Source organism: Pholcus phalangioides, unplaced genomic scaffold (genome assembly GCF_987345545.1).
Source record: "Pholcus phalangioides strain wild (caught in Gottingen) unplaced genomic scaffold, Ppha-v1.0 ptg000013l_1, whole genome shotgun sequence".
In the NCBI taxonomy this organism is placed as follows: domain Eukaryota; kingdom Metazoa; phylum Arthropoda; class Arachnida; order Araneae; family Pholcidae; genus Pholcus; species Pholcus phalangioides.
The window spans coordinates 18,143,541-18,168,120 of NW_028301606.1; the positions used below are offsets into that span (position 1 = coordinate 18,143,541).

Genomic DNA, 24,580 nt, shown 5'->3' on the forward strand with positions numbered 1-24,580 from the left:
ATTTTTGCCCCCACCTAAAATTAGCCACCTCCTAAATTTTGTCTCCCGTGTTGGTTGCCTCCCTTGCCTCCTCTAGTTCCGGCCCTGTTTCCAGGGTACCTTGAATTGCCATCAAATACGGATTGGGAGTCATAGCCATATTAACACGTTCAGTATAATTTTATAAACAAAATATTCCACGGTAATTTACACCGATCACGGCACCCGGTTTCGGAGAATCGCTGCTATAGTATTTTCAATATAAACCCAGTACATTCAAAATAATTAGTTTCCATACGAGCTGAACAATTGGCGAGCATCGAATTTTATCCATAGAGCAAAGTATCAGAGGATGAAACAACAGAAGCATTTATTTTCATAATTATTATATCTGGATATCATCAGCAATGGGTTTTTTTTGTCGTACGAATGTTAAATTTTCGACTTTGACGGGAAATCAAGGCATCATGACTGGTACCATTATTCTGTCATAATTATTTATCATGAAATTTGCTCAGAATTCGATATCCGATCATAAACTTTATTATAATTCTATTACAGCATTATAGCAATTAATGTTCGTTATTCATTGAAATCACAAAACATATCCTCGCTCACCTTTTTTCAGCACTTGTCAGAGGGCTTCAAAAATATCTGCAGGGGTGAATCAACATCCATATCCTCTACCTCTGAGAAGACTGTGATCCGATATGAGAAAATTATTGCTTCAAAATTATCGTTTCATTTTCAAATAAAGTATTCCATTCCTACAATCTCGAAATAACTCAAACAACGCGGATGACGACCATTATTTTTTGTTTACTAGCACTCACTGCGCATGTGTTAGACCGTGGTTCGTCTACTGATCTTCCAAATACGGTGGTGCGGATCCAGCCACCAAAACTGGTTTTTTACACTAGAACCGCGGAGTGGGTCAATTTGACATAAATCAAATTTCGTTTTCATTTATCTCGAAAACTTATTAGCAGATGTTAAACAAATTTCGTGACTTTTCATGATATTGCAACGTATGAGGGCAACAAGCCTTTACAAAGGACTGTCTTCTCCATCTCATTTCTTGCATATTCGTTGTGTTCGGTCACGCTATTCCTTTCGTCCCTGTATTATGCTTAACCTAATAAAATAATTCACCGTGTTTGATCCGTTTGTAATAAACGTGACATTCTTGGTGGAGGCGCCGGGTACCGACAGTTGTGATCAGCTTGGCTGCTAACGACGATTCTCGGCAGAGTAATAGATTACAGAATCTTCCTCCTGAATACGGACTGTACGTGACATCTACAAGGACTATTCGTTCTCGAGCCATGACGACTAGAGGAGAAGAAGAACGTTCTACAATACGCACTCCAGCTCTTATGGGGGAGACCCGGAGGCCGAATATTTTCAGAGGTGATCCTGACCGAGATCCGAAAAGGTGGCTGAAGGAGTATCAGAGAGTGTCGAACTTCAACCGGTGGGATGACAGTCATCGTTTGGCCAATGCGTACTTTTTTCTTGAAAGTACTGCGAGGCAGTGGTTCGAAAACAACGAGGAGAGACTCACTTCGTGGTCAACGTTCGAAACTGAACTGAAGAAAACCTTTGATGACACCGAGTTGTACATTCGAAGAGCCAAAGAATGGCTGAACAGTCAAGCGCAAAGGAGTGGCGAACCAAGTCCATCATACATCCAGGACGTATTGGGACTTTGTCATCAAGTAGACCCAGCCATGTCAGAAGAGGACAAGGTATCTCACCTCATGAAAGAAATGGCAGAGGACGTATACCAGGCGCTGCTGATGAGAGAAGTCACCACCACTGCTGAATTCGTCAAGTGGTGTCATTACATAGAAGAAATGCAGCAGAAAAGGATCAGACGAAACAAGTTTGCCAGACTCCCAAACGTTGTTCCTATAGCTGCTATCGAGGAACAAGAGGATTTGTCATCTCTTATCCGTCAAATTGCGCGTGAGGAGATCCAGCGTTTAACCATGCCACCAGCAGAGACGCACCAACCAGGACTGCAAGCGATCGAGGCTGTCGTAAGGGATGAAGTGGGAAAGTCACTCGCTTCTCTGTCTGGAGAACATCAACGGCCGATTTCTCCTGGATCAAGACGACAGCGCCAGTTGACGCATACCCGTAGGACGGCAAGATTGGAACCAACATTGGAACAACTTCCGAGGAAAACTGATGTGTGGCATACACAGGACAACAATCCCGTTTGCTTCCACTGTGGACGTCCCGAACACGTCGTACGCTATTGTCGAGAGCGAAGGGCCATCATTGACACCTACCGCAACAGCCAAGGACGTCATGCTTCGTCATACCCCAGTAACAGCCGCATAACCGACGAGTCCAGCATACCAGCCGCCAGGACCCCTCCATTCAGCCCGTTTCTTGGACGATTGCCAACACGCCGCTACAGATACCCGTCGCCGTATAGACGTTCTAGTCAGTCGCCGAATCGACGAAATGAGGAAAACTAAGCCGCGCGACCTTTGTTGGAGGTGAGGCCGCTATTTTTCAAAATCCTCCCAATGTCGCTAAGATGCCCGGAAATCATGTTGATGTTATCCTAGACGACCATCCCACACTTGCACTAATAGACTCTGGAGCCTCTTTCTCTGTGATCTCAGAAGATTTTCGACGTCATTTACGCAAAATTATGTTTGTAAATAGTGAAGAATATTCCTCACAAGATGTTATCTTAAAAGTCGCTAATGACAGTTATGTAAAACCCCTTGGAACCTGTACTCTTCGTCTCACCGTCAATGGTCGCGGTCAAGCAGCGGAATTCACAATTATGCCGAAATGTAGCCATGATATCATCCTCGGTTGGGATTTTCTAGAAGCGTCTCAAGCAATCATAGACTGTGGCAAGTTAGAATTTACATTTGAAGAGATCTTACATGATGATCGGCCTACGCAGAAAGGGGGAGGGTTTGTAGGCTGTAGAGGACTATACCATACCAGTATGCTCAGTAACTAAGATACAAGTATCTGATCCTGTGCTGGATAATGACACTGACGTTATCGTAGAAAATAATAGGTGTTTATTGATGAATCAAGAAGTTGCCATCCCATCAACCATCATGAGCCTCGCTAATAACGAAGGGGAACTGTGGGTCACTAATAGGTTAGCCCAACCTCGACGTATCTTGAAAAACATGTGCATTGGCCACGCCGAACAACTTGACTGTAACTATGTGAATCCTTTATCGGAAGTGCTGTCGTACGAGAATGCTAGCAAGAGTAATGCGAGTCCAGTAGATTTTTCGCAAATGTTGTCATCGGATCTTGATAGTGAACATCAAAAGAAATTGCTTCTATTGCTAGAACAGTTTTCGGAAGCTTTTGGTGATGGAGGTAAGGTGGGGAGCTACAAACTCAACGTGAAGCACAAAATCAACACTGGAGACCATTCTCCCATCAACCAAAGACCTTATAGGGTATCGCCAGCCGAACGTCGAATAATTCAAGAGGAAGTTCAAAAGATGCTGAAAACAGAAGTCGTTTAGCCATTTGAAAGCCCCTGGTCCTCTCCTGTAGTTCTTGTCAAGAAAAAGGATGGCACTTGGCGATTTTGTGCCAATTACCGCAGATTAAACAGAATTACCAAAAGAGAGGTCTACCCACTACCACGTATAGACGATACTTTGGATTCTCTAAAGGGCGCAAAGTATTTCTCCTCCATGGATTTTTACAGTGGCTATTAGCAGATTGAGGTTGATGAAGCTGACCGTGAAAAGACTGCTTTCGTAACACCAGAAGGGCTATACGAATTTAAGGTGATGCCATTTGGACTTTGTAATGCTCCAGCAACTTTTGAGCGCATGATGGACAACCTCCTTCGTCACCATAAGTGGAATATGTGCTTATGCTACCTCGACGACATCGTCGTCTTTTCCGAGACATTCGATGAACATCTTAACCGTTTAACGGCTGTTTTTCAATGCATTCAAGACGCAGGTCTTCGCTTGAATCCGAATAAATGTTTGTTTGCAGCACCGGAAATTAAAATTCTTGGCCACGTTGTGAATGCCGATGGAGTTAGACCAGATCCAGATAAAGTAAGAGCCATTACAAGTTTTCCTGTTCCACAAAACATCTGAGATGTGAGGAGTTTCTTAGGGCTTAGCTCTTACTACCGAAGGTTTATAAAGAATTTCTGTCTGAAAGCTGCTCTATCGCAAAATTTATTGAAAAATGATGTAAAATTTCGTTGGGAAAAAGATGAAAAAGAAGCTTTTAAAGTTCTAAAGAAAGACCTAACTTCCGACCCAGTATTAGGGCTATTTTGATGAGACGGCTGAAACAGAGTTACATACCGATGCCAGTGGCTACGGAATAGGAGCAGTGCTAGTCCAACATCAGAACGGAAAAGAAAAAGTTATAGCATACGCGTCCAGAACTCTATCAAAAGCCGAGAAAAACTACTCCACCACGGAGAGAGAATGTCTTGCGGTCATATGGGCCATTACAAAATTTCGACCCTATATTTTCGGAAAGCCTTTCAAGATTGTTACCGACCATCATGCCTTGTGCTGGCTAGCCAGCCTGAGAGATCCTTCCGGACGGTTAGCACGATGGGCGCTGAGACTGCAAGAGTTCGAGGTCTCAATAGTATACAAAAGCGGAAGAAAACATAATGATGCCGACAACCTTTCGAGGTACCCCGTTGACGAAGACTCCGTGCCAGTGGACATTAGCGTCATAACTTCAGTCCTCGACCTAGCAAGTGAACAACTCAAGGATCCCGATGTACCTAATAAGATCCATGCTTATGAAGGGTCAAGCGGATCTCTTAAGACCGACTTTGAGATTATCGACGGCGTTTTGTGCAAGAATAATTTTGATCCGGCGGAAAAAAATGGCTACCTATTATTCCGAAACATCAACGGTTGGACATCCTCAGACATTTCCATGATTCTTTAACAGCAGGCCATTTGGGATTTGCGAAAACTTACGACAGAATACGAAAGCGATTCTCCTGGCCCAGTCTATATCGAAGCGTACGTCGCTATGTATTGCATTGCAAGGAATGCCAGCGAAGAAAGAACGTAGCTCAAAAACCACCGGGCCGTTTGATTCCCATTCCTGCAGAAGCACCCTTCTGTCGTATTGGTATGGATCTGCTTGGACGGTTTCCAAAGTCTCGATCAGGAAATAAATTTATTTATTTCCTGATCGAGACTGACTATTTTACTTGGTATGCTATAACAAAAGCACTGCCTTCAGCACCAGAGGTAGCCAAGTTTTTCGTCGAAGAAATTATGCTAAAACATGGAGCTCCGAGAACTCTTATAACAGATCGGGGACAGGTTTTTCAGTCAAGACTCGTTGCTGAACTCAACAGGCTTTGTAATGTGACCCACAGATTGATGACGGCGTATCATCCTCAGACGAATGGCCTCACAGAACGTTTTATCAAAACTCTAGCAGATATGTTGCCCATGTATGTCGATGTCGAGCAGAAAAACTGGGATGAAATCCTACCGTTCGTCACGTTTGCCTATAACACTGCTCGACAAGAAACCACTGGATTTACACCTTTTTATTTATTACATGGACACGAACCTGAAATTACCCTAGACACTATGTTCCCATACAGTTCGGGTGAGCCGGAATCTGATCATCTTGGCCAATTAATTGCACAAGCAGAAGAGTCAAGGCAGATAGCACGGCTGCGAACTTTACAGGCTCAACAATATGACAGCCAACGTTATGATTCTCAACACCGAATGGTAGACTACAAGCCTGGGGATCTAGTGTGGATTTTCAGACCTGTAAGAAAAGTCGGAAAAATAGATGAAGAGATACTTTGGCCCGTATAAAGTTTTGCGAAAATTATCAGATGTGAATTATGAGGTAGAAGATTTTGATCCTGCTTCACGACGGCGGAAATCAAGAGATGTTGTTCATGTGCTCCGTATGAAACCGTACAATGACTCGGACGCTCAGGACAGTTCCTGTTCCAACGGCGACAATCCTAAGGAAGAACAAGGAGAGGAACAAGGCTGACAACAAGTCTCATGAGCCGTCGTACAAACAGCTGGACGCTGTTTCTGTGAAGAGGGAGCAATGCAACATATGAGGGCAACAAGCCTTTACAAAGGACTGTCTTCATCTCATTCCTTTGAACTATTGGTTGCTATGGTGACTTAACCCTTCGACAGTTACGCATATTCAAAGAAAATCTTCTGAATCGGGCACACGATTTTACCAAAATCCTTTGAAAAACGGCAGGGTCTCTTGAGGTAAGACGATGCCTTCCCCCAGTTGTCAACAGTAGGGTGCCGGATTTTCACTGATAGGATTCCTCCCACCGCAACAATAAGGCCAGAGGTATGAATAGGTCTTTTGTAAGTTGACGATAATAGCCTTACTGAGTGGAAAAGGTCCATGAAATTGAGGGAATAAGTTTTCCGTCAGTGAAAATTCTTCTTTCCATCTGTTTCTTTGACTTCACACAAAATGATTCCCATTTATAGTGATTATAAAAATTACAGCAATATCAAAATCTGCTATACTTTGATACTCACATACATTCGATTAAAAATAATTAAATGACGTTTCACTAAGGATACATCTGATACGAATTCGTATACAAAAATGTATAAAGAATAGCTATAATTTTCCGTAATAGAGAGGTGTCACATTTAAATTTTACAGTCAATTTTTAGCTCCAATCAGCGGCCAATTCTAGGTCTCACGGCCTATTTGACAATTTTTTTAAGTACTATAGCTTCGATGATTCTAATGAACTTTTATGAAAACTTTTACACCCCAGAATATGGATTAGTGTCCAACCTTGGGGGTCCCTTATGATTCTCATCATTTTTTTCTATGCCATAAATTCACTTTGAAAGGGGCCCCGAGCGCAGGGCATGCTGTCTTAAATCACGAGCCCAACCAGTCACGGCCCAGAGGCCTGGAGTGTAGACGGGAGGGGGGCAAAAATAAAATCAGGTTAAAGTTTTCGAAAGTAAGCACGGGGAGGGCCCACGATGCCATTAAGGCGATCGTACCTAGGGCCCTGCTTCAGGATGGGGGGGGGGGATGCATTCAGAAGTTAAGTTGATTCTTCATAATTGAGTATTATTCAATTTTTCTATCTCAGTAGGCTGATACGAAGCTTTTTTGTGTCGGTTGCGGTGTTTATACGAAAACATTTTTTTCTTTCTGGTCATCTTTCTAGAGAATTGAATATTTACAAGAAATTACAATACATTTTACTGAAGTTTAAATCAAGATTATAATATGTAGTAAATGATTCTTTTTTCCCATTCAAATCATTATTTTCGATAATGAAATGAAACATATATATATTGTATGGAAAAATTCAAATCCATAAACAGAAACAAAAAAATCAATATTATATGTGATATGCAAAGACCTTTGTGGCAGTGCTCCTCAAAGTGTGCGTCGCGACAAGATGGAAGTATCGATAAATATCACCCTATTAATGCTTCGAAGTGATTCTGTTATGAATGCACATTACCTACTAAAATATCCCGGGGAGCCACCGATGAACCATGAGTGGGGCGAGGGAATTGCGAGTGACAAAAAAAATGTTCATCACTAATTTAGTTGATACAGTACTTTGATTTTTGAAGAACCACCTCAAAGTGCGTAAATAAGCACACAAATCAATATCTCGAGCTCGCCACTATGCCGCTGTAAGTCGCGATGAACCTTCGGAGAATGCTATATGAGTACGCATCCATTGTTTGTGAGTGTGGGATTGGGGGCGGGGGAGGTCGTGCCCACAAGAGGTAGTCACCTCGCTTATCTGCCCTGACAACGAATTGTTCGTCCAGGCATACATTCGTTAGCCATCGAAAAAAAATTGTGATTGGGTTGGTGAAAACGTTCTAGAAGAAAGACACACAAAACACGTCTTGATGTATGGGAGCCAACTGAATTAATATTCAATGAATAGAAAGGATTTGGTGGAAAATGAATCAATGAAACGAATCTGATGCTTCCAATGCTATTGCCGAAATTAACAAAGAAAATCAATATACGTTTCCACCTGTGGAGCAAAATATCTTTAGTACAGAACAATGCTGGGATTACCATTTACCTATTTTTGGTACAAAGTTTAGATAAGTGAAGAATTCGCACTAAAAGGCGTGTATCGATCGTCTTGAAAAAAAAACAGTGTCGGATTATCTTTGCCATTGTCAAAAGTTACCTGTTATCAGGGGCTGTACTACCTGCTCATGCTTATTCTCATCCGATCCGAATTATAAGCATCCGTTCATAAGCATGACGTTAAGAATAATCCGAAAAACGATACCAAGAAATTATTCGTAGGGTCACTCCTTAACGTCACGTGACATGAAAGAGGGAAAATCAAAGAAATCGCTTTCTACACAGGGAAAAACGATTTTTCCCTTTGGCCGATCGACCACTGACCAATCAAAATTAAGCTTGGGGTATACAACTACTACTATACATTTACTGAATTTTTTGTTCAGCGACGGTGGCAACGCAATTCATTTTTAATGCACGTGCAGAACCTTTTGTTGTTGTTTTCTTTCCACAATCTTTAACGTCAAAAATGGAAGGTGTTAGCGGGGTATCGGCTAGATACTTTTTTTTATTTTTTTTAATGGGGAGGATGGGAAATAAGAGTATATGAAGAGTTATTTCTATAATTAAAATATATTTTTCAGCGTGTAAATATTATTCAGAAGGATATTTCAGCATTCTTATTAATTTACTGAAGTTCTTTTTAAGCCGTACTTCATAAGGAACTACCAAAATCGCATTGGAATAATAATGTATTGTCCTCCATTGCCTATTTTGATGGACGTGGGTGATTATTACTTTGCTTCATTTATTTTATATATATATATATATAATTTTAGAATAATATAATTATATCATCGAGAAATATACCGTGAAAAAATATCTCGAAAAAATATAGCTTTAGAGGGAATTATCGTTATATCGAGTATCGTTGTAGCGAGGTTTCACTGTATACTACACTTGGATTTCCAATTGAATCCGTCCAATCAATTGTAAAAATCCGATGAAATTGCAATTTTCTTTCAAGGAAAAACACCACTTAAGTCATCGTAATAAATTTCCGAATCCAAGAAATAAATTTTTCATTTTTCGTATTTTCCACTTGCGATGGCGAGTAGAGAATACGATCATCCGATGCTTAAGAAGTGGGTCTCCCTTATCCTTATCGTCATCCGAATATTCGGAGAAATACGATGCTTGTTTTCGGAGGGAGAATGCCGCTAGTACGGAAATTTCCCTTTCATGCTTATATTGTCATAATCGGCGGGGATACGGATCGGATTCCTGATAAGCATGAAGAGATAGTACAGCCCCTGGACTCGAGAATCAAGAGCTCTTTCAACACTCCCAAAGAAGAGGGTGGGTTGGTTATTTTGGGAGTGTTGGTTCAATACGGATGAAAGTATTTAGGGGAAGGGGGGACGCGAGCATAGAAATGAGTACGTATTGGTGAATAGTCTGAAAAAAAAGAAGGGGAAGATATTTCTTTTCTTATCAAAAGTACGTTCGTAAATGAGGACAATACATGTCTATTAGTGAGAATATACAAATACAACACCACAACAGGCAAAATGCCCAGCGAGGTGGCTGAGAAAAAGATGCCCATAACAAATATGGATGTCATATATTTCAAAAATAAAGCAACCCAATTAAAAATGTATCGTCTCGTTTTTCTTAGTTCGATTTTATACTGTGTTTGCTAAAAGAAAACAAAAATGGGAGATATAATATGTGGCCCGACCAAAAATGAATAAGAAAATAATTTTTCGGACGAACAAAAATTAAATGAAAGAAATAATTTGCAGTTCTGTTGACGGGTAAAATAGGAATAGAAACCAATATAGGGGCAGTACTGTACAGTACTCTGTACTGTATTTAAAATTAAATTGAAAATCAAATCGAAAATTACGTATCGACTATATGAATTGGGCAAAATGTTCCATGGATGTTCAAGATCAATTGTGAATATCGATCTCAACGATTTCCTGTTCCTGACATCAGCACATCAAGCATTGGCCAGGGATTTCCAGCCACTTTGCGAAATAGCCGGTCTAAGCTCGAATCATTTCTGAAATTCAGACGGACTTTGGCCAAAACTCTTGGCCCATTCGCGAAGTGGCCGGCCCGGTCTCAAATCGGTCGCGATTCGGGCTTTGGCAGTAACATGTATATAGGTGTACTGCTTATAGGTTCTTTTTCTAAAAATCAACTGCATATATTCAAACTTTCAATTTTTTTCTCCATCTCTCGGTCATTTTACATGTATACATTATTTTATATGGTAATTTTTTTTAAATACCAAAGAAAGTTATTTTTTACTCTCTCTCTAAGGGGCCGTTCAAGTATTACGTAAGCAAATTTTTAGCCATTTTTGACCCCCTCCCCCCCTTGTCAGCAAAAGTAAGCAAAACGTTAACCCCCCCCCCTTGTCAGCAAAATTTTGTCATCAGCTCTGCTCCTCTGAATCTTAACGCATATTTCTGGGATCAGAGACGTACACGAGGGGGGGGGCATAGGGGGGTTCTCTCGTGCCCCTTTTCCAAGATCAAAAATTTATTTCTTTAATGCAAAAAAAAAAAATTTTTTTAAATTGAAATTTCGGAAGAAAATACCTTTATATATTATTATAATCAATTTCTGTTAATTTCAATGTTATTTGAAGGCTATGAACTAAAAATCTATCTTTAATAAATTCATCGCGACCCACCCTTAAGTCATATAATGATAAATCACAAAGTTCCTTGGCCGGTGGACCAAATATGGCCCTGGGTGTTACTTAATGCGGCCTGCCCTCTTCAAACCTAATTTTGTAAAAATGAACTAAACGGCACATTTACAGATCGCTTAAGTGTTCCGTGGTACAATTTTCAGAACATTTAAGCAGCCCGTGGTATATTTTCAGAACACTTAAGCGACCCGTGACACATTTAGAGATCCCTTGAGTGACATGTGACGTAGTTTTAGAGCACTTAAGTGGCCCCCAGTGCGGTTCTACATCATTCAAATCACCCGCGGCACATTCTCAGATTATTTAAGTGATGCGTGGCACATTTCCAGAGCACTTAAGCGGCCCGGACACATTTCCAGATCACTTGCATCCGCGAAACATTTAGAGATCACTAAAGTGGCTCTGTAGGGCACTTATCAACAGGAGGGATGTTACTTCAATTGCCCACAAACTATCGAAAGGGTTTTCTCGTTTTTTGGGGCACCGAGTAAGATGCCATTAAAAATATTTCATATTTTCATAAAAGGTGGTTGATGACGTAAGCATTATCCAAACCCCCCCCTCCCCCCTTGTCATCAAAAGTCAGCAAACTGCCATTGCACAGGCCACACTGCCCTAAGACCCGCCATTGGCCTTATACTGTTCTGGTGGCCTCTGTATATCATTCACGGTATTGCATCGTCACCTTTACTTTATTGGCACAAAGGATCCGTGAAGCACAAAATATTTAGAATCCTGCTTATTTTATTTGTTTTAATTATATATATATATATAAATAAAAGATTTAAACTAGCACACCAAACCCGAGTAAAGCTTTTTGTAGCACATTAAAATATATTGTAAAATGCGTCTATAATAATAATGAAAGAATGTTTTTACTCTTCGCTGCTGACAACACACAGCTCTCATACCAACTGATAAGAAAATTCCATTTACTTTTCAATACATGTTGTATAGACACTTATGGATAAGTCAATGAATAGAAGAATTCAGTATGTACTTGTGGGGGGTGTTATTTACAAAGGTTTTTGTGAAAGAGTTTATCTACTACAGAGGTACACACCTATCTGACATTTTCTTTTTCTTTCTCTCTCAATACACGGCTAGTCACATACCAATACGGATGTAAAAAACCTTATCCAATTTAAAAAGAATTCCAATAATCCTATTATTCTCGGAATCCGAAATTTTCTTTGAGCACTGTACATGAAACGTCGTTTTATATACAGTGTTGTGTAATATTAATTAATTGCATCTCAATATTCCTCATTCTCATATTATTTTGCTAAAATTAATGTTACCGTAAATAGAAAAGGTAAATTTTTGTATCAATTTTTACTTCATAAGGCAAATTTTCGGTCTTTCGGGGCATGGTCATTTTTTATAGAGCATTTTTTATCAGTTTTCATGTCCTGAAAATCCTAGCCCTAATTATAAGCATACTTGCTAACTACTGTGAAATTTACGTAGTTTCTACGGATTTCCACCACAAAATATGAAACTACTGTGGAAATCGTGAAAAATTATATATGGTTGTTTTAGAAACTTCTTTTGTTCAAGGATTTCCTTGAACTCCATTATCCTATCGTGTATAAAATGACGTCACACAAAGACTGCACTTCCAAAGAATAAATATCGAATTAATAACAAATCAAAAAGGTGCGGTTTACACTAAGATAACTTATCGTGCAGGTGGGTAACTAGGCTGGGGCGACCGGGGCCCTCTTTGAACTTCCTCCTTGAGAGAGAACACACATTACTATTATTATGTTTTTTATAACAAGCTGCAACATTCCCCTCCGTTATATATATTACCTCATCATAATATTATAAATTATAATGCAATTGTAAATCCTATAAGTATTTTGATACAGTAATACCCCAACTTACGCTACCGCGAGTTGCGTGATTTTCTATGAAAAGTTGCATGTTCTGATATATTCAAACTTAATCACGGTATTAATGCTGAGATAGTAGAATATGTTAAATAAAAATCAAGAAAGAGTTGTTTTATTCGATCAGAACACCATATGTAATGAAACTACATCGATTTCTGGGAGGCTACAGTATATAAAGATAAAAAATTTGCAGTGATTTAGAAATTAAATCTCAAGGGTTTTATGATACCAGCCATTTTTCTGTTAAAAAGTCATAATTTTCAACACACCCGGTAAAACGGGCGGGGGGGGGGGTTGAAAAGGAAGACTATTTTTAAGGTTAAAAAATGAAAAAGAAAATATTTTTTTCCCCACAACGTAAATGCAAAAAACATTTTGTTTGCTAATTGATCATCATAGTGCACCTCCCGGAAAGAAATGCTAATTACGGACCTGGGGGGAAGATGAAACAAGTAAGGTGTGACGGACCAGAGGTGTGCCAAAATGGATGTTGTCGGGCTGGCCGAATTTATGGCTGCAGCCCTGACTGAATTAACCTACTTATTCAATTCTTGAATGATTCTCGAACTCTCAAGAATCATTTAAGAAATATTATCAAAGAACTATTACAAAAAATATTATTACAATTATTCAAGAAATGATAATTTTTAGAGAAAGAAATTTTGATATTTAATTTCTAAAGAAAGTTAATTTTAAAATTTTAAAATTTTGAACTTGTCAGAACTATTGCAGTATTTAACAAGTGCAATCAATTATATTACGATGTTTCCGAAGTCCTTTGGGAATATTAAGAAAAAATGCTGTTCACACAAGAAAAAAAAACGAGTTTTCTTAAACGCACAGTTATAACCCCACACACCCGCACAGAGATTTCGCTATTCAAGTTCTTATGTGTGTTCTCTATTATAGTACATAATAGAGAACACAGTGTCCATTATTCATGTCTGCTTGCTGTATTATGTGCCAGTGAAGAGCATCCTACAATGAGATCAGCATTACTGAATGCAGAGGGAGGAGCTCGTCAAACAGCATGGGTGACAAGTCTCAGACAAAGCAACTAGGGGAAAGCACTGGCCTGACCAGGACGCGTTGACGCGTCCTCGCCCGTTTTCGAGAGAATTTTTTGGTCGCGTCAACACGTCCTTGCCCGTTTTCGAAAGAATTTTCATGACGCGTCAACACGTCTTCGACGATTGAAGGGTTAAGAGCAACGCAACGTATAAGGGCTACAAGCCTTTACAAAGGACTGTCTTCTCCATCTCATTTCTTGCGTATTCGTTGTGTTCGGTCACGCTATTCCTTTCGTCCCTGTATTATGCTTAGCCTAATAAAATAATTCACCGTGTTTGATCCGTTTGTAATGAACGTGACAATATGATATGAATATTAATTCACGAATATTTTATTATCTTTACATTTCGTGTTTCTGAGTTATAAGCACTTATACCTAGAACCGCGGTTTGGGTCATTTTGACCCAACGTACTATTCTATAGGAAAAAAGGGGGTGTAGAATTTTCTTGAAACTGGTTACCCTTTCTAAAAAGTAGTATTTCTAAATGAAGATAGTGAAGAATAAAGGTCTTTCAAGGTCAAAGCCAATTCATTGTCAGAGCAGATTATTTTTTTTTCAATGGAGGAATGACACACACACACAAGTAGAGCTAAATATTTATTTTCCTTTGTAAACTTTAATACCTGGAATTCTGACGGGACTCAATAGAGATTTTGGGAGTGTAAAAAAGTTCAACTCTATATATATAGAAAAAATGTGTAGTTGAAATTTCTGGAGGCAAACGATGTCACAGAAAAATAATAAAATTCTGGCTTGTACCAAATACGTTTTGAATGGATTGCCAAATCTCGGGAAGTATCAGCATCCAACGAATCTCTCTTTCAGAGCACATTGTGATGCAACTGATCAAGCCATTTTAAGAGCAAGGGCAGAAATGCCTCAACCGACACTTTTTTCACTACACTGAAGCTGGCTCAAATGCTAAAAGTAAAAAAATACGAGCTGTAGAGACGGTAAGACGAAATCGAAGAGCAATATTATCTGACGCAATAAAGGTAGTGAAGCAACAGTTGTATGGAGCAATGATGGCACACAATGACATTTTATCAAGGAAAGAACGATGTATAAGCTTTTCATTACTCAGCACGCTTCATCTGGCAGTCGATATTTGCAGTAGTCCCAAAAAGCTCCCACACACACAGAAACTATTTCACACTACAATTCAAAAGTGTAACGATCGTTGTTGTAGCGAGCAAATGCCCAGAAAATATTCAGGGAAGATGGCATCACAGACGTTTTCTACAACATCCTGGATCTCACTATGAAAAATTCCTGTATTTTGTATAGAACAGTACAGAGAAGGCCAGAACTATTTTTCGAAAGCAGTTCGTATAAAATATTATAGAAAATCTGCGTTCATCATACGCGTTGCCCTTGCGCAAAAGGAACGTGCGCTCTCGACCATGTAATTGTTCGTGAGCGATCAAAATAATAATAATAAGGGTAATAAATAAAAACAAACGAGTTGATATCAGGTAACATAAAAATGTGGAAGCAAAACTGTTCATGGGTTGTGCAACTTCAACATGCGATGAATGTGTAAGAATAATGAAAAAAAAATTGCTCAATTGCTCAGCATAAATTCCACTTATCAGTAAGAAATCAATACTTATTTGAGTATCATGTTATAGTATCATGTTTCTCATACTTAATTTGTCGTGCTTATTTTACATCTTTGTCATATTATGGGATAACTGAAAAATATTTTTGGACTGAATAGAGTAAATAATGTATACTAAATCTAATTTTTTACCTAATTTCGAAGCTCATTTTATATTCATAAACAAATATAATTTTCCGTTATGAATATGCAATTGAACAACATTGAATAAGAGTAGGGGAAACCCCAGGAATCGAAAACAAACTCCTGTTTTCGGTATGAAACACCGTTTTTTCACAGTGTGGGTCAATTTGACCCAGTCCGCCGTTCTAGGTATACCGAAAGTGCCGCGGTTCTAGTGTTAAGCCATGGTTCAGGCGCGGAGAATACCGTTTTTGACGTGAACCTCACTGTAACCTGCGATCGTGGTTTAAACCGTGCCGATGAATACGACCCTCAGCGGTGTCAGTTCATATTGCATCTGCTCGGCTTCCTGTCTCTCTGGACCCAAGGAGGTAGCGGAGGGGGTCTTGGGGGTATGGTCCCTCCCTCCGAAATGTGAGAAAATGACCGAAAAAAAAAGAAAAAGATGGCCAAATCTATTGTTCTATCACTTTGATCCCCCTCGAACGAAATTTCTGGCTACGCCCTTGTCGGGACGTATATGCCTGGCTTTTTCTGTGATGGTTCCCAGGAATGCAACAAGATCTGCCAAATTTCTCGTCAACTCGGTTCTGTCCAAGCTGCGATTCACCTCTCGGCTGGAGCGTTGAAATGCAGGTGTACCGTGTGCGGGCAGGCTGTTGCAGAGTGCATTTTCGTGCCTATCTGGCCGCACCCGAACCTGTCTGACGATACCACCTTAAAATTTCGCAAGTTGGCGGCAAAGGGGCCATGCGCTGTAACGAACATGATGCTCTTCCTTCTCCATTTATCCATCTTGTTTCTGACCCTCGGTAGTATCTCGTGTGTTGACCGCCCTGGTTTGTCGAAGCTATCCCGTGCTTGCTGCCACTCTTGCATCATATCTCTCCATAGGGTCGCTTTGGCTGCCGAGTGGCCCTGACCCACAGGCACTGACATTCGGCCGATTTCCGTCGGTACATGCTTGTGCAATTTGTCATGAACATTGGCAACTCTTTTTTTGGTCCCATACCCTTTTTTGTTCGAATATGTAATTTCTGAATTGTCAACCGAATCTTATGTACAGAGTTTTTGTCCGACATTTACATTTGGCGATCTTTCAAACGTTCTGCGAAATTATTCTTATTCTGAACATCTTCCGATACATTAATTTGCAAGCATTCCGTTGTGTCAGTGTTCTGTAGTTGTATCACGAGTAACCTTTGTGAAAGTTTTATTGGAAAGTGATTTGAATGTGATCATGCAGCAAGTGTAATTCTCGAGTTTCAGACCGAATTTTATATATAGTGTTTTAGGCGTATATTGATTTTCAGTCGATACTTCGTTATATTTATATTTTTGTGTCAGAATACATTCCGGTAATTACATAAAGAAGCCACATTGTGACCGACAGATCATACGATATTACGGTAGAGGAAATTATCGTTGGTTGGAAATCATGGTTGGCTGAAATCGTGTAATCGCGGTGCATTTGCGAAATTAGCTCCCCGGATCTCAATCCATTGGCCTGCTTCTTTTTGGGTAAACCTTAAATCACTCGTGTATCAGACGCCCGTGGAGATACTGGAAGATCTCGTAGTACGGATACTTGTCGTTGCTGCGGCAGACATCGCCAGCACACCCGGTATCTTTGAGCGAGTCCAACAATCGTTACTCCATGGCTGTCGGCTGTAAAATGACCTTCGCGTCCGCAACTTCAAGCAAGTCCTGTAATAATTTCTCTTCGTCTACTTTCTGGCATTGAACTGCACTGCACAGGCTGTGTTGTAGTCATACTGTCAAGTAAATGGTTTTTGTACTTATATATATATACTAGGTATAATACCCGGCGTTGCCCGGGTACACAAATGGGAAAGAAAACATGTTGCGAACTTGCACAATATAAAAAATGAGAGAAAAACATGCTATATATGAACTTGTATAACGACAAAAATGAGAGAAAAACATGCTATATATGAACTTGTATAACGACAAAAATGAGAGAAAAACATGCTATATATGAACTTGTATAACGATAAAAATGAAAGAAAAACATTTTGCAACTTGCATAATTACAAAAATAAATAAGGAAACATGCGGAGGACTGCGGATTTGTATAATTGAAAAAATGCGGTAGATAAATCTAGATGATAGATATAGATTATGCCCTGTAATCTAAATATTAAGGATTTTGGTATATTTTTTGGCCAGATGCCTAGCTATAATACCCGGCGCTGCCCGGGTTTTCTTCAATGAGGCTTTTTCGGATCACGTGATATCTTCCTCTTTCCTTGAGGGACATGTAAACCGTGTCCAAGTTCACCAATATAGCGACTTCCTACGTGACTCATGAAAGAAACAAATCTAGATTTGAAGAAACGTAAAAAAAAAAAATATGAATATATATATTTTTCTTTTTTTAAAGGGTGCTAGGTATTTCGATTCCCCACTTTGAACTTCAAGTTATCCATCTCTGCCTGTTCCTGCTTCAAAAAATGCTTAATTAAAGCTGTGGAATTTTTTTCGATGTACTTTTTACGGGGCCCATAATTAATTTTAAATCAGCCTAAACTATATGAATTTATGCAGTTCAATATTGAAAGACAATACGGAGACATTAATTTTCATGCTTGAGAAGATATAAATAAAAAGTTCAAAATCAATGTTATTGCATGGATATCCAACTCGAAAGTAGGCCCGGCTAATTACTTCATATTTAATTTTCTGGGCTTCGTATATCTCTAAGCGAACTCAATATTTCAAAAATCGGGAATTCAATACAATTTTTGAAATTATTGATGCGACAGAAAAAACCCCACCAAATTTCCGCATTTCTACATTAAAATCGGCAATTTTAACACTGATTTCTATGGGGGATCATCATGATGCTGATGATGGTGTCTATTCAAAAAACTCTCATTACTGGGAGAATTGAATAAAGTGGCAAACCATTATAAAGGCATAAATATTATACATATACTGACAGCGTTGAAGAAATGACAAAGCATTGTAAAGCCATATACACGTCTTAAACGCATTGCTAGGGAACCACGGTAACCAAAGTAAACGTTCGGAAAGTGATTGTTGAGGCCCAAAAACCATTGTTGCCCTACGGTTTCTTGCCTATTTGGGGCATTTGCCCTGCTCTGACGAAATTTTAAAGTAGCCTATCGTTTAAGTCGGGTCTCATTCGGATGCCCGATGCAAAATTTGGTGACGATTGATCTGAAATTGTAGATTTGTATAGAGAACATACACACAGAAAATCAATTTTATATATATAGATATATATGTGGGCTCTTCACAGAGAAAAACACACAGCCTCCATTTTTGAAACATTTATTACGCGCACAAATTATAAAGGACGATCATACACAGACATACAAAAGAAACGCGGCCTTTCCCGCCGACTTCTCCCGGCAAACTCACTGTTGCCACCCTAATCTTTACAATATTACTCATTCACTTGCGTGCCGCAGCGCCATCTACCGACAACAAAAAGAACTGAAAATAAAAATCCTACAGCTCGGCCATCCTGTGGCTCACTGACCTCAGCGACATTTTACATGAACAACAATATTCGTATAAGCATGAAAAATTCGGAACATAAAATTTGTATCAGCATAAAAATTCAAAACATAGTATTCATATGAGCAAAAAAATTCAAAACACAAAATTTGTATAAGCATGAAAATTCAGAACATTATATTCGTATACATTTCTAATAACGTTTCATGAAATCAGCTGCGGTAGTAGTGGTAATAGGACCTGAATGATCTCCGACTTTCTTGACCTCATATCTGTCCTTAGCATTCAGTTTAGTCATTTCATAGGGACCAAAAAATTTGGGTCTCAACTTCAGTCCGGGGCCGAACTGAGTCGTTTGTATAACCACCAGGTCACCAACTTGGTGTTTGGGTGCCTTTCTGTTTTTGTTGTAAGTACGCCTATTTTCAGACTGAATCTTGTGGATGTTCTTCGCCTCTTCTCTAATGACATTTCTTTGATCGTGGAATGCATCTACAGCCTCTTCCACCAGGAGATCTCTTAGTACAATGTCTTCTTTATTTCTCATTTTCACACCAGTTAACAGTTCAAATGGCGTGTATTTCGTACTTCGACTAGTCGTGCTGTTCAAGACCCTCTGCATCTTATCAACGTGCTTGAACCACTATGTTGCATCGTCGAGAGTCAACTTGGTTAGGACTGGTATTAGAGTACGGTGGATTCTTTCGATCTGTCCGTTCCCACGAGGAACACCTGTGGCAATCTGCAAATGCATGATGCCCTCTTCATCACAATAATCACTGAAAGCTTTCGAAGCGAAGGCTGAGCCTCTGTCAGTTATAATCCGGTAAGAACTCCCAAAATTCTTCTGCTGAAGCTTCAACTTCTCTATAGCGTCCTCTGCTGACGTAGACTTAACCGGATACAACCAGGTGAATTTCGTGAACGCATCGACAACAGTTAGTATATACTGGTAATTCTTAATCGTTGAAGGTGAGGGACCTATGAAATCAACGTGATAAGTTCCTAGTGGTACATCTGCTTTTGGGATTGGGTTCAAAAACCCTTCTTTTTTCCCATACTTTTTGTTTGCCAATATGCATGGAACACAACTGAGAATAACTCTTTCTGTCAGCTTGTTCAAGTTAGGAATATGGAACTCTTGCTTGAGAACCTCTTCCGTCTTAGATGTGGAAAAGTGACTTTTTTCATGAGCTAATTTTATCAGCTCCATCTACATGTCTTTTGGAACCACAACGAGTTCACGACCATTCATAAACTTGTAGAGAATGTCGTTCCTTACAAAGTATTCTTCAGATTCACTGTCAGTAAGCAGTGTTCTAAGGGCACAAATATGTTCATCTTCTAATTGGGTATTCTTCAGTTTCACCGTCAAGGTGTCATTCCCAACTATCACGACTGGGTGTATACTCAAGGCGTCGACATGCTGCATCCTCTGACCGGGTCTATGAGTGATTTCATAGTCAAATTCTTCCAGAAGAAGAGCCCATCTAGCGATTCTTGTAACAAGATCTTTCTTGTCCATGGTCTTCTGAAATGCTGAACAGTCTGTGACAATTTTGAATCTATTACCCAACAGATATACTCGGAACTTCTTCAAGGCTTCGATAATTGCTAGTATTTCTAACTCATAACTATTGTACTTCTCCTCAGCGGGACTTATTTTTTTCGACATGTAGTGAACTGGATGTAAGCTTCCGTCATCAGCTTCTTGTAGTAATAATGCACCGTAACCATGTTTGCTGGCATCTGTATGCAACTCTATTCTCCGCCCTTGTTGAAAAATACTTAGCACTGGACTTTCGATTAGTAATGTTTTGAGTTTCTTGAATGCTTCTTCTTGTTCGGGACCAAAATCAAATGCATGGTCTCAACAAATCACTTAGTGGTTTGGCGATCTTGGCGTATCCTGGGATAAACTTTCTGAAATATCCTGCCAGTCCTAAAAAACTCTGTGTTTGCTTAATGCTCGTAGGGACAGGAAACTTTTTCACTGCTAGTGTATTTTCCGTAGACGGGCGTATCGACCCATTTTCTACGATATGGCCAAGGAACTCTACCTGTCGTTTCAAAAATTGGAATTTTTTCAATTTGATCTCGAGGCCATATTTTGACGCCTCTCTTAGAACAGTTTCTAACTTATCCAAGCCATCCCTTTCATCAGCCGAGGGGATGATCAAGTCATCCATATAAATAATACCAACACCTTTGTTCATGAGGTCCCTGAAAATGTTGAAAAAATACCTCTGAAAGACACTTGGGCTGGTGCTTAACCCGAATGGGACCTTATTAAACTCAAACTGACCATCGGGAACCACGAAGGAAGTGTACTTTCTGCAGTCTTCATCAACATCTACATGGAAAACCCCGTTTTTAAGATCTAGTGTGGGTGTACAATTTTGCACCATGCAACTTATCAAAAACATCTTCTATCAACGGCAGAGGAAACCTGTCTTTGACAAGCTTCCTGTTCAATTTTCTGTAATCAACACACAACCTAGTTGTGTTGTCCTTTTTCTTCACCAATACCACTGGGCTGGCATAGTCAGAAGAACTTGGCCTGATAATTCCTACTTCTAGCCATTCATGGATCTGCTTGTTCACTGCTTGTCTCTCAGGAAATGATAGGCGTCGAGCTCTCTGATATACAGGTGTTTCATCATTGAGAATAATTCTCATAGAGACATTCGTTTTTGCAGTCTTTACCGGCTTATAAGACAAAACAGTCTTTCTTAGCTTCTCTCTCACTTCTCTATCACAAATGTGACCCAGTTCAAGTTGGTCTTGATGCAATTCAGATATCTGCATGAGAAAATGTCCTCTCTCCTCTTTATGAAAAGTGACTTCACTTTCGTCGAAGTGCAATGAAGCCTGTTTTCGGATTCCAGCTCCAATCACTGCTTGAAAGTTCAGTTGTGTTGTGGGTACAACATGCCACGTAAGGGTAGAGCTATTTCCGTCAAACTCAACTTCCTGTTCAAAGGATCCTTTAGTCCATACCTGTCCTGCCCCAATTCCAGATAGTAGTTTGGGCTTTAGCGTCAATTCCGAAACGCCAACAGCTTGTCTGTATACATCCTCACGCAACAGGCATACTGCACTGCCCGTGTCGACAAGTGCACAAACTGTAAATTTTTGAATTTCATCTGTTTAGTAGGAACCTCTCCAACTTCGGTACTGTCACTGTCTTCGGTAATGTATCTGACGTTTTCTGCCTCTCGCTGTCCTTGTTGAATGATGTTGAGTAATTGTTGTTCTTGAATAACTCGGGACACTGAAACTTCAAGTGGCCCACGTTACCACACCCCATAACATCTCGTCTGACTATTGTTCTTCTCGGTTTGTCTATTTCCAAACTTCCATCCCCCTCCTGCTACATGGCTTACCGTCCTTGATTTTGCAGAACTTATCCTGGGAATTTTCGAATGTTGGTTTCGGGAATTTTTGTCATTCCCACTCACCAGCATGTGATGTTTTGACAGGTCTCTTAACACTTTCGTAATCATCAAGCTTTTCTGACAGTTCGGTAGGAGACACAAAATTACTCCATTCATTTAAATGATAATCACGGAAATCAACTGGGCTTCGTTTTTTAATTTGATCCGTGATGATCAAATCTCTTAACTGATCGAATGTTGTTACTTTTAAAGCGTACGTCCAGCCATCAAAATATGCGCTTAATTCGTGATGAAAATCTCGCCAAGTACTGGTCTGCTTCTTCTGATGCGAGATAAACAGCTGATGAAACTTTTCCGCCATCAATTTGAATCTTTTCATCAACAGTTCTTTTACAAGGTCGTAATTCTACACATTCTCCTCGGGATCTCGTGCAATCAGTTGGTTTATTTCATGAGGTAATAGTCCTAGAAGATGAGTGACCCATTCCTCCTTTGGTAGTGATACCCGGCGAGCTTGCCGCTCAAAGAGCACAAGGTAGAGAGTTATATCGTCACTCATAACGAATCTTTGCATCAGGTTTTGGAACTCTCTGCCTGGACTTTTAGTGTTTTCAAACTGAGTCCTTCCACTTGATCGGGATTCAACCTCGATTGTTCTTCCATTGCGTCTCTTCTGCGTTGCTCCTCGATTTCATCTTTCCTCCGCTGCCCTTCCATTGCATCTTTCCTCCGCTGCTCTTCCTTTCTATCACCTATGATAGTTTTTAGCAACTCTTTGCAAAACTCCTCGTCATATTCTTCGCTTTTCAGAATGGCGTTCTTGAAATCTATGATTATGAAATTAGGGGGCGTGTCCAACCCTAATTCACTCGCGAGCACCTTCAAGTACTCTTTGATGCCCTGTGCCAAATAAGAAATGGCGACCTCGTGTAAAAGGACGTAAATGACACTGCAATGTACTATCGATCAGAAACACTTATCGCGATCCACATTTATCACGGACGCGCACTTTTCGAGTCTCGGCGACCCACGGCGAAGACGAAACCGATCGCGAAATCTCAAGCACAGTCTTGTGAAGACGAAACTGATCGCGAAATCCTCAACAGTCTCGCGAACATGAAATCAATCGCGAAATTTTCAGCACGGTCTCGCGAACATAAAACCGATCGTGAAATTATCAGCGCAGTCTCGCGAACATGAAACCAATCGCGAAATCCTGAGTCGGGGTGACTCCCACGAAGACCTTCCTGCAATCGTCCAACCTCCGAGCCTGGGTGGCTCACTTGAATCAGCGCGCTCCGCCAGCAAAACTTGAATCAACACGACTCGCCATCACATCAAAATGCGACAAATTCAAATTGAGTCGGCTCCAACAAAGACGAAACCTTCTTGCGATCGTCGAACCTCCGAGCTTGGATGGCTCACTTGAATCAGCGCGACTTGAAGAAGAAACTCGAATCAGGACGATTCGCCCTCACATCCAGATCCGATGAATTCACATCGATCCCGGACGAGCCCCCAATTTCTCTGTGGGCTCTTCACAGAGAAAAACACACAGCCTCCATTTTTGAAACATTTATTACGCGCACAAAATATAAAGGACGATCATACACAGACATACAAAAAAAACGCGGCCTATCCCGCCGACTTCTCCCGGCAAACTCACTGTTGCCACCACTAATCTTTACAATGTTACTCATTCACTTGCGTGCCGCAGTGCCATCTACCGACAACAAAAAGAAATGAAAATAAAAATCCTACACTTATATACGGGGTGATTATAAAAAAACTATCCCGAGATATGGGCCCCTAACTATCATACCATTCATTTCACAGAAACTGAATGAAATTTTGGCATAAGGTATTTTGAGGTATGCGCTCAAGAATGATATGGAAAACAACAGTGTCAATCTAACAGTTACGGTTACAGTGAGAAAATTTCGAAAATATCAAATAGCAAAACCAAGTATTTTGTATTGGAATGCGATCTCCATACTGAAAACACTAAATAGCGTTGGAATGGCACCTGTAGCACGAAAATCCCCGGAACTGGGCAAGGAAAAAGTAAAAAGGACTTTGCCGTGCACCAGAGCGTTAATGTTCGTTTCATTCGTCACACCGTTTCTTCGGCTGAGATCCCAGCCTGATTAGTCCTCCACAAGTACATGTGGAAAATTTGTGAAACACAATAAAATGCTTTATTTTATGCTGCT

General features: G+C 40.1%; 1 protein-coding gene across 1 annotated transcript; it reads left to right on the forward strand.

Annotated features, from left to right (window-relative positions):
* The first annotated feature begins 1,304 nt into the window (after positions 1-1,304).
* LOC149078692 (uncharacterized) lies at positions 1,305-2,468 on the forward strand. The gene has a single exon (XM_089241316.1). The coding sequence runs from the start codon at positions 1,305-1,307 to the stop codon at positions 2,466-2,468; it is 1,164 nt and encodes a 387-aa protein (XP_089097442.1).
* The last annotated feature ends 22,112 nt before the right edge of the window (positions 2,469-24,580 follow it).

Bases quoted from the DNA above. Each gene is read 5' to 3' on its own strand.
- LOC149078692 (XM_089241316.1), top strand. From the start codon at position 1,305: ATGACGACTAGAGGAGAAGAAGAACGTTCTACAATACGCACTCCAGCT.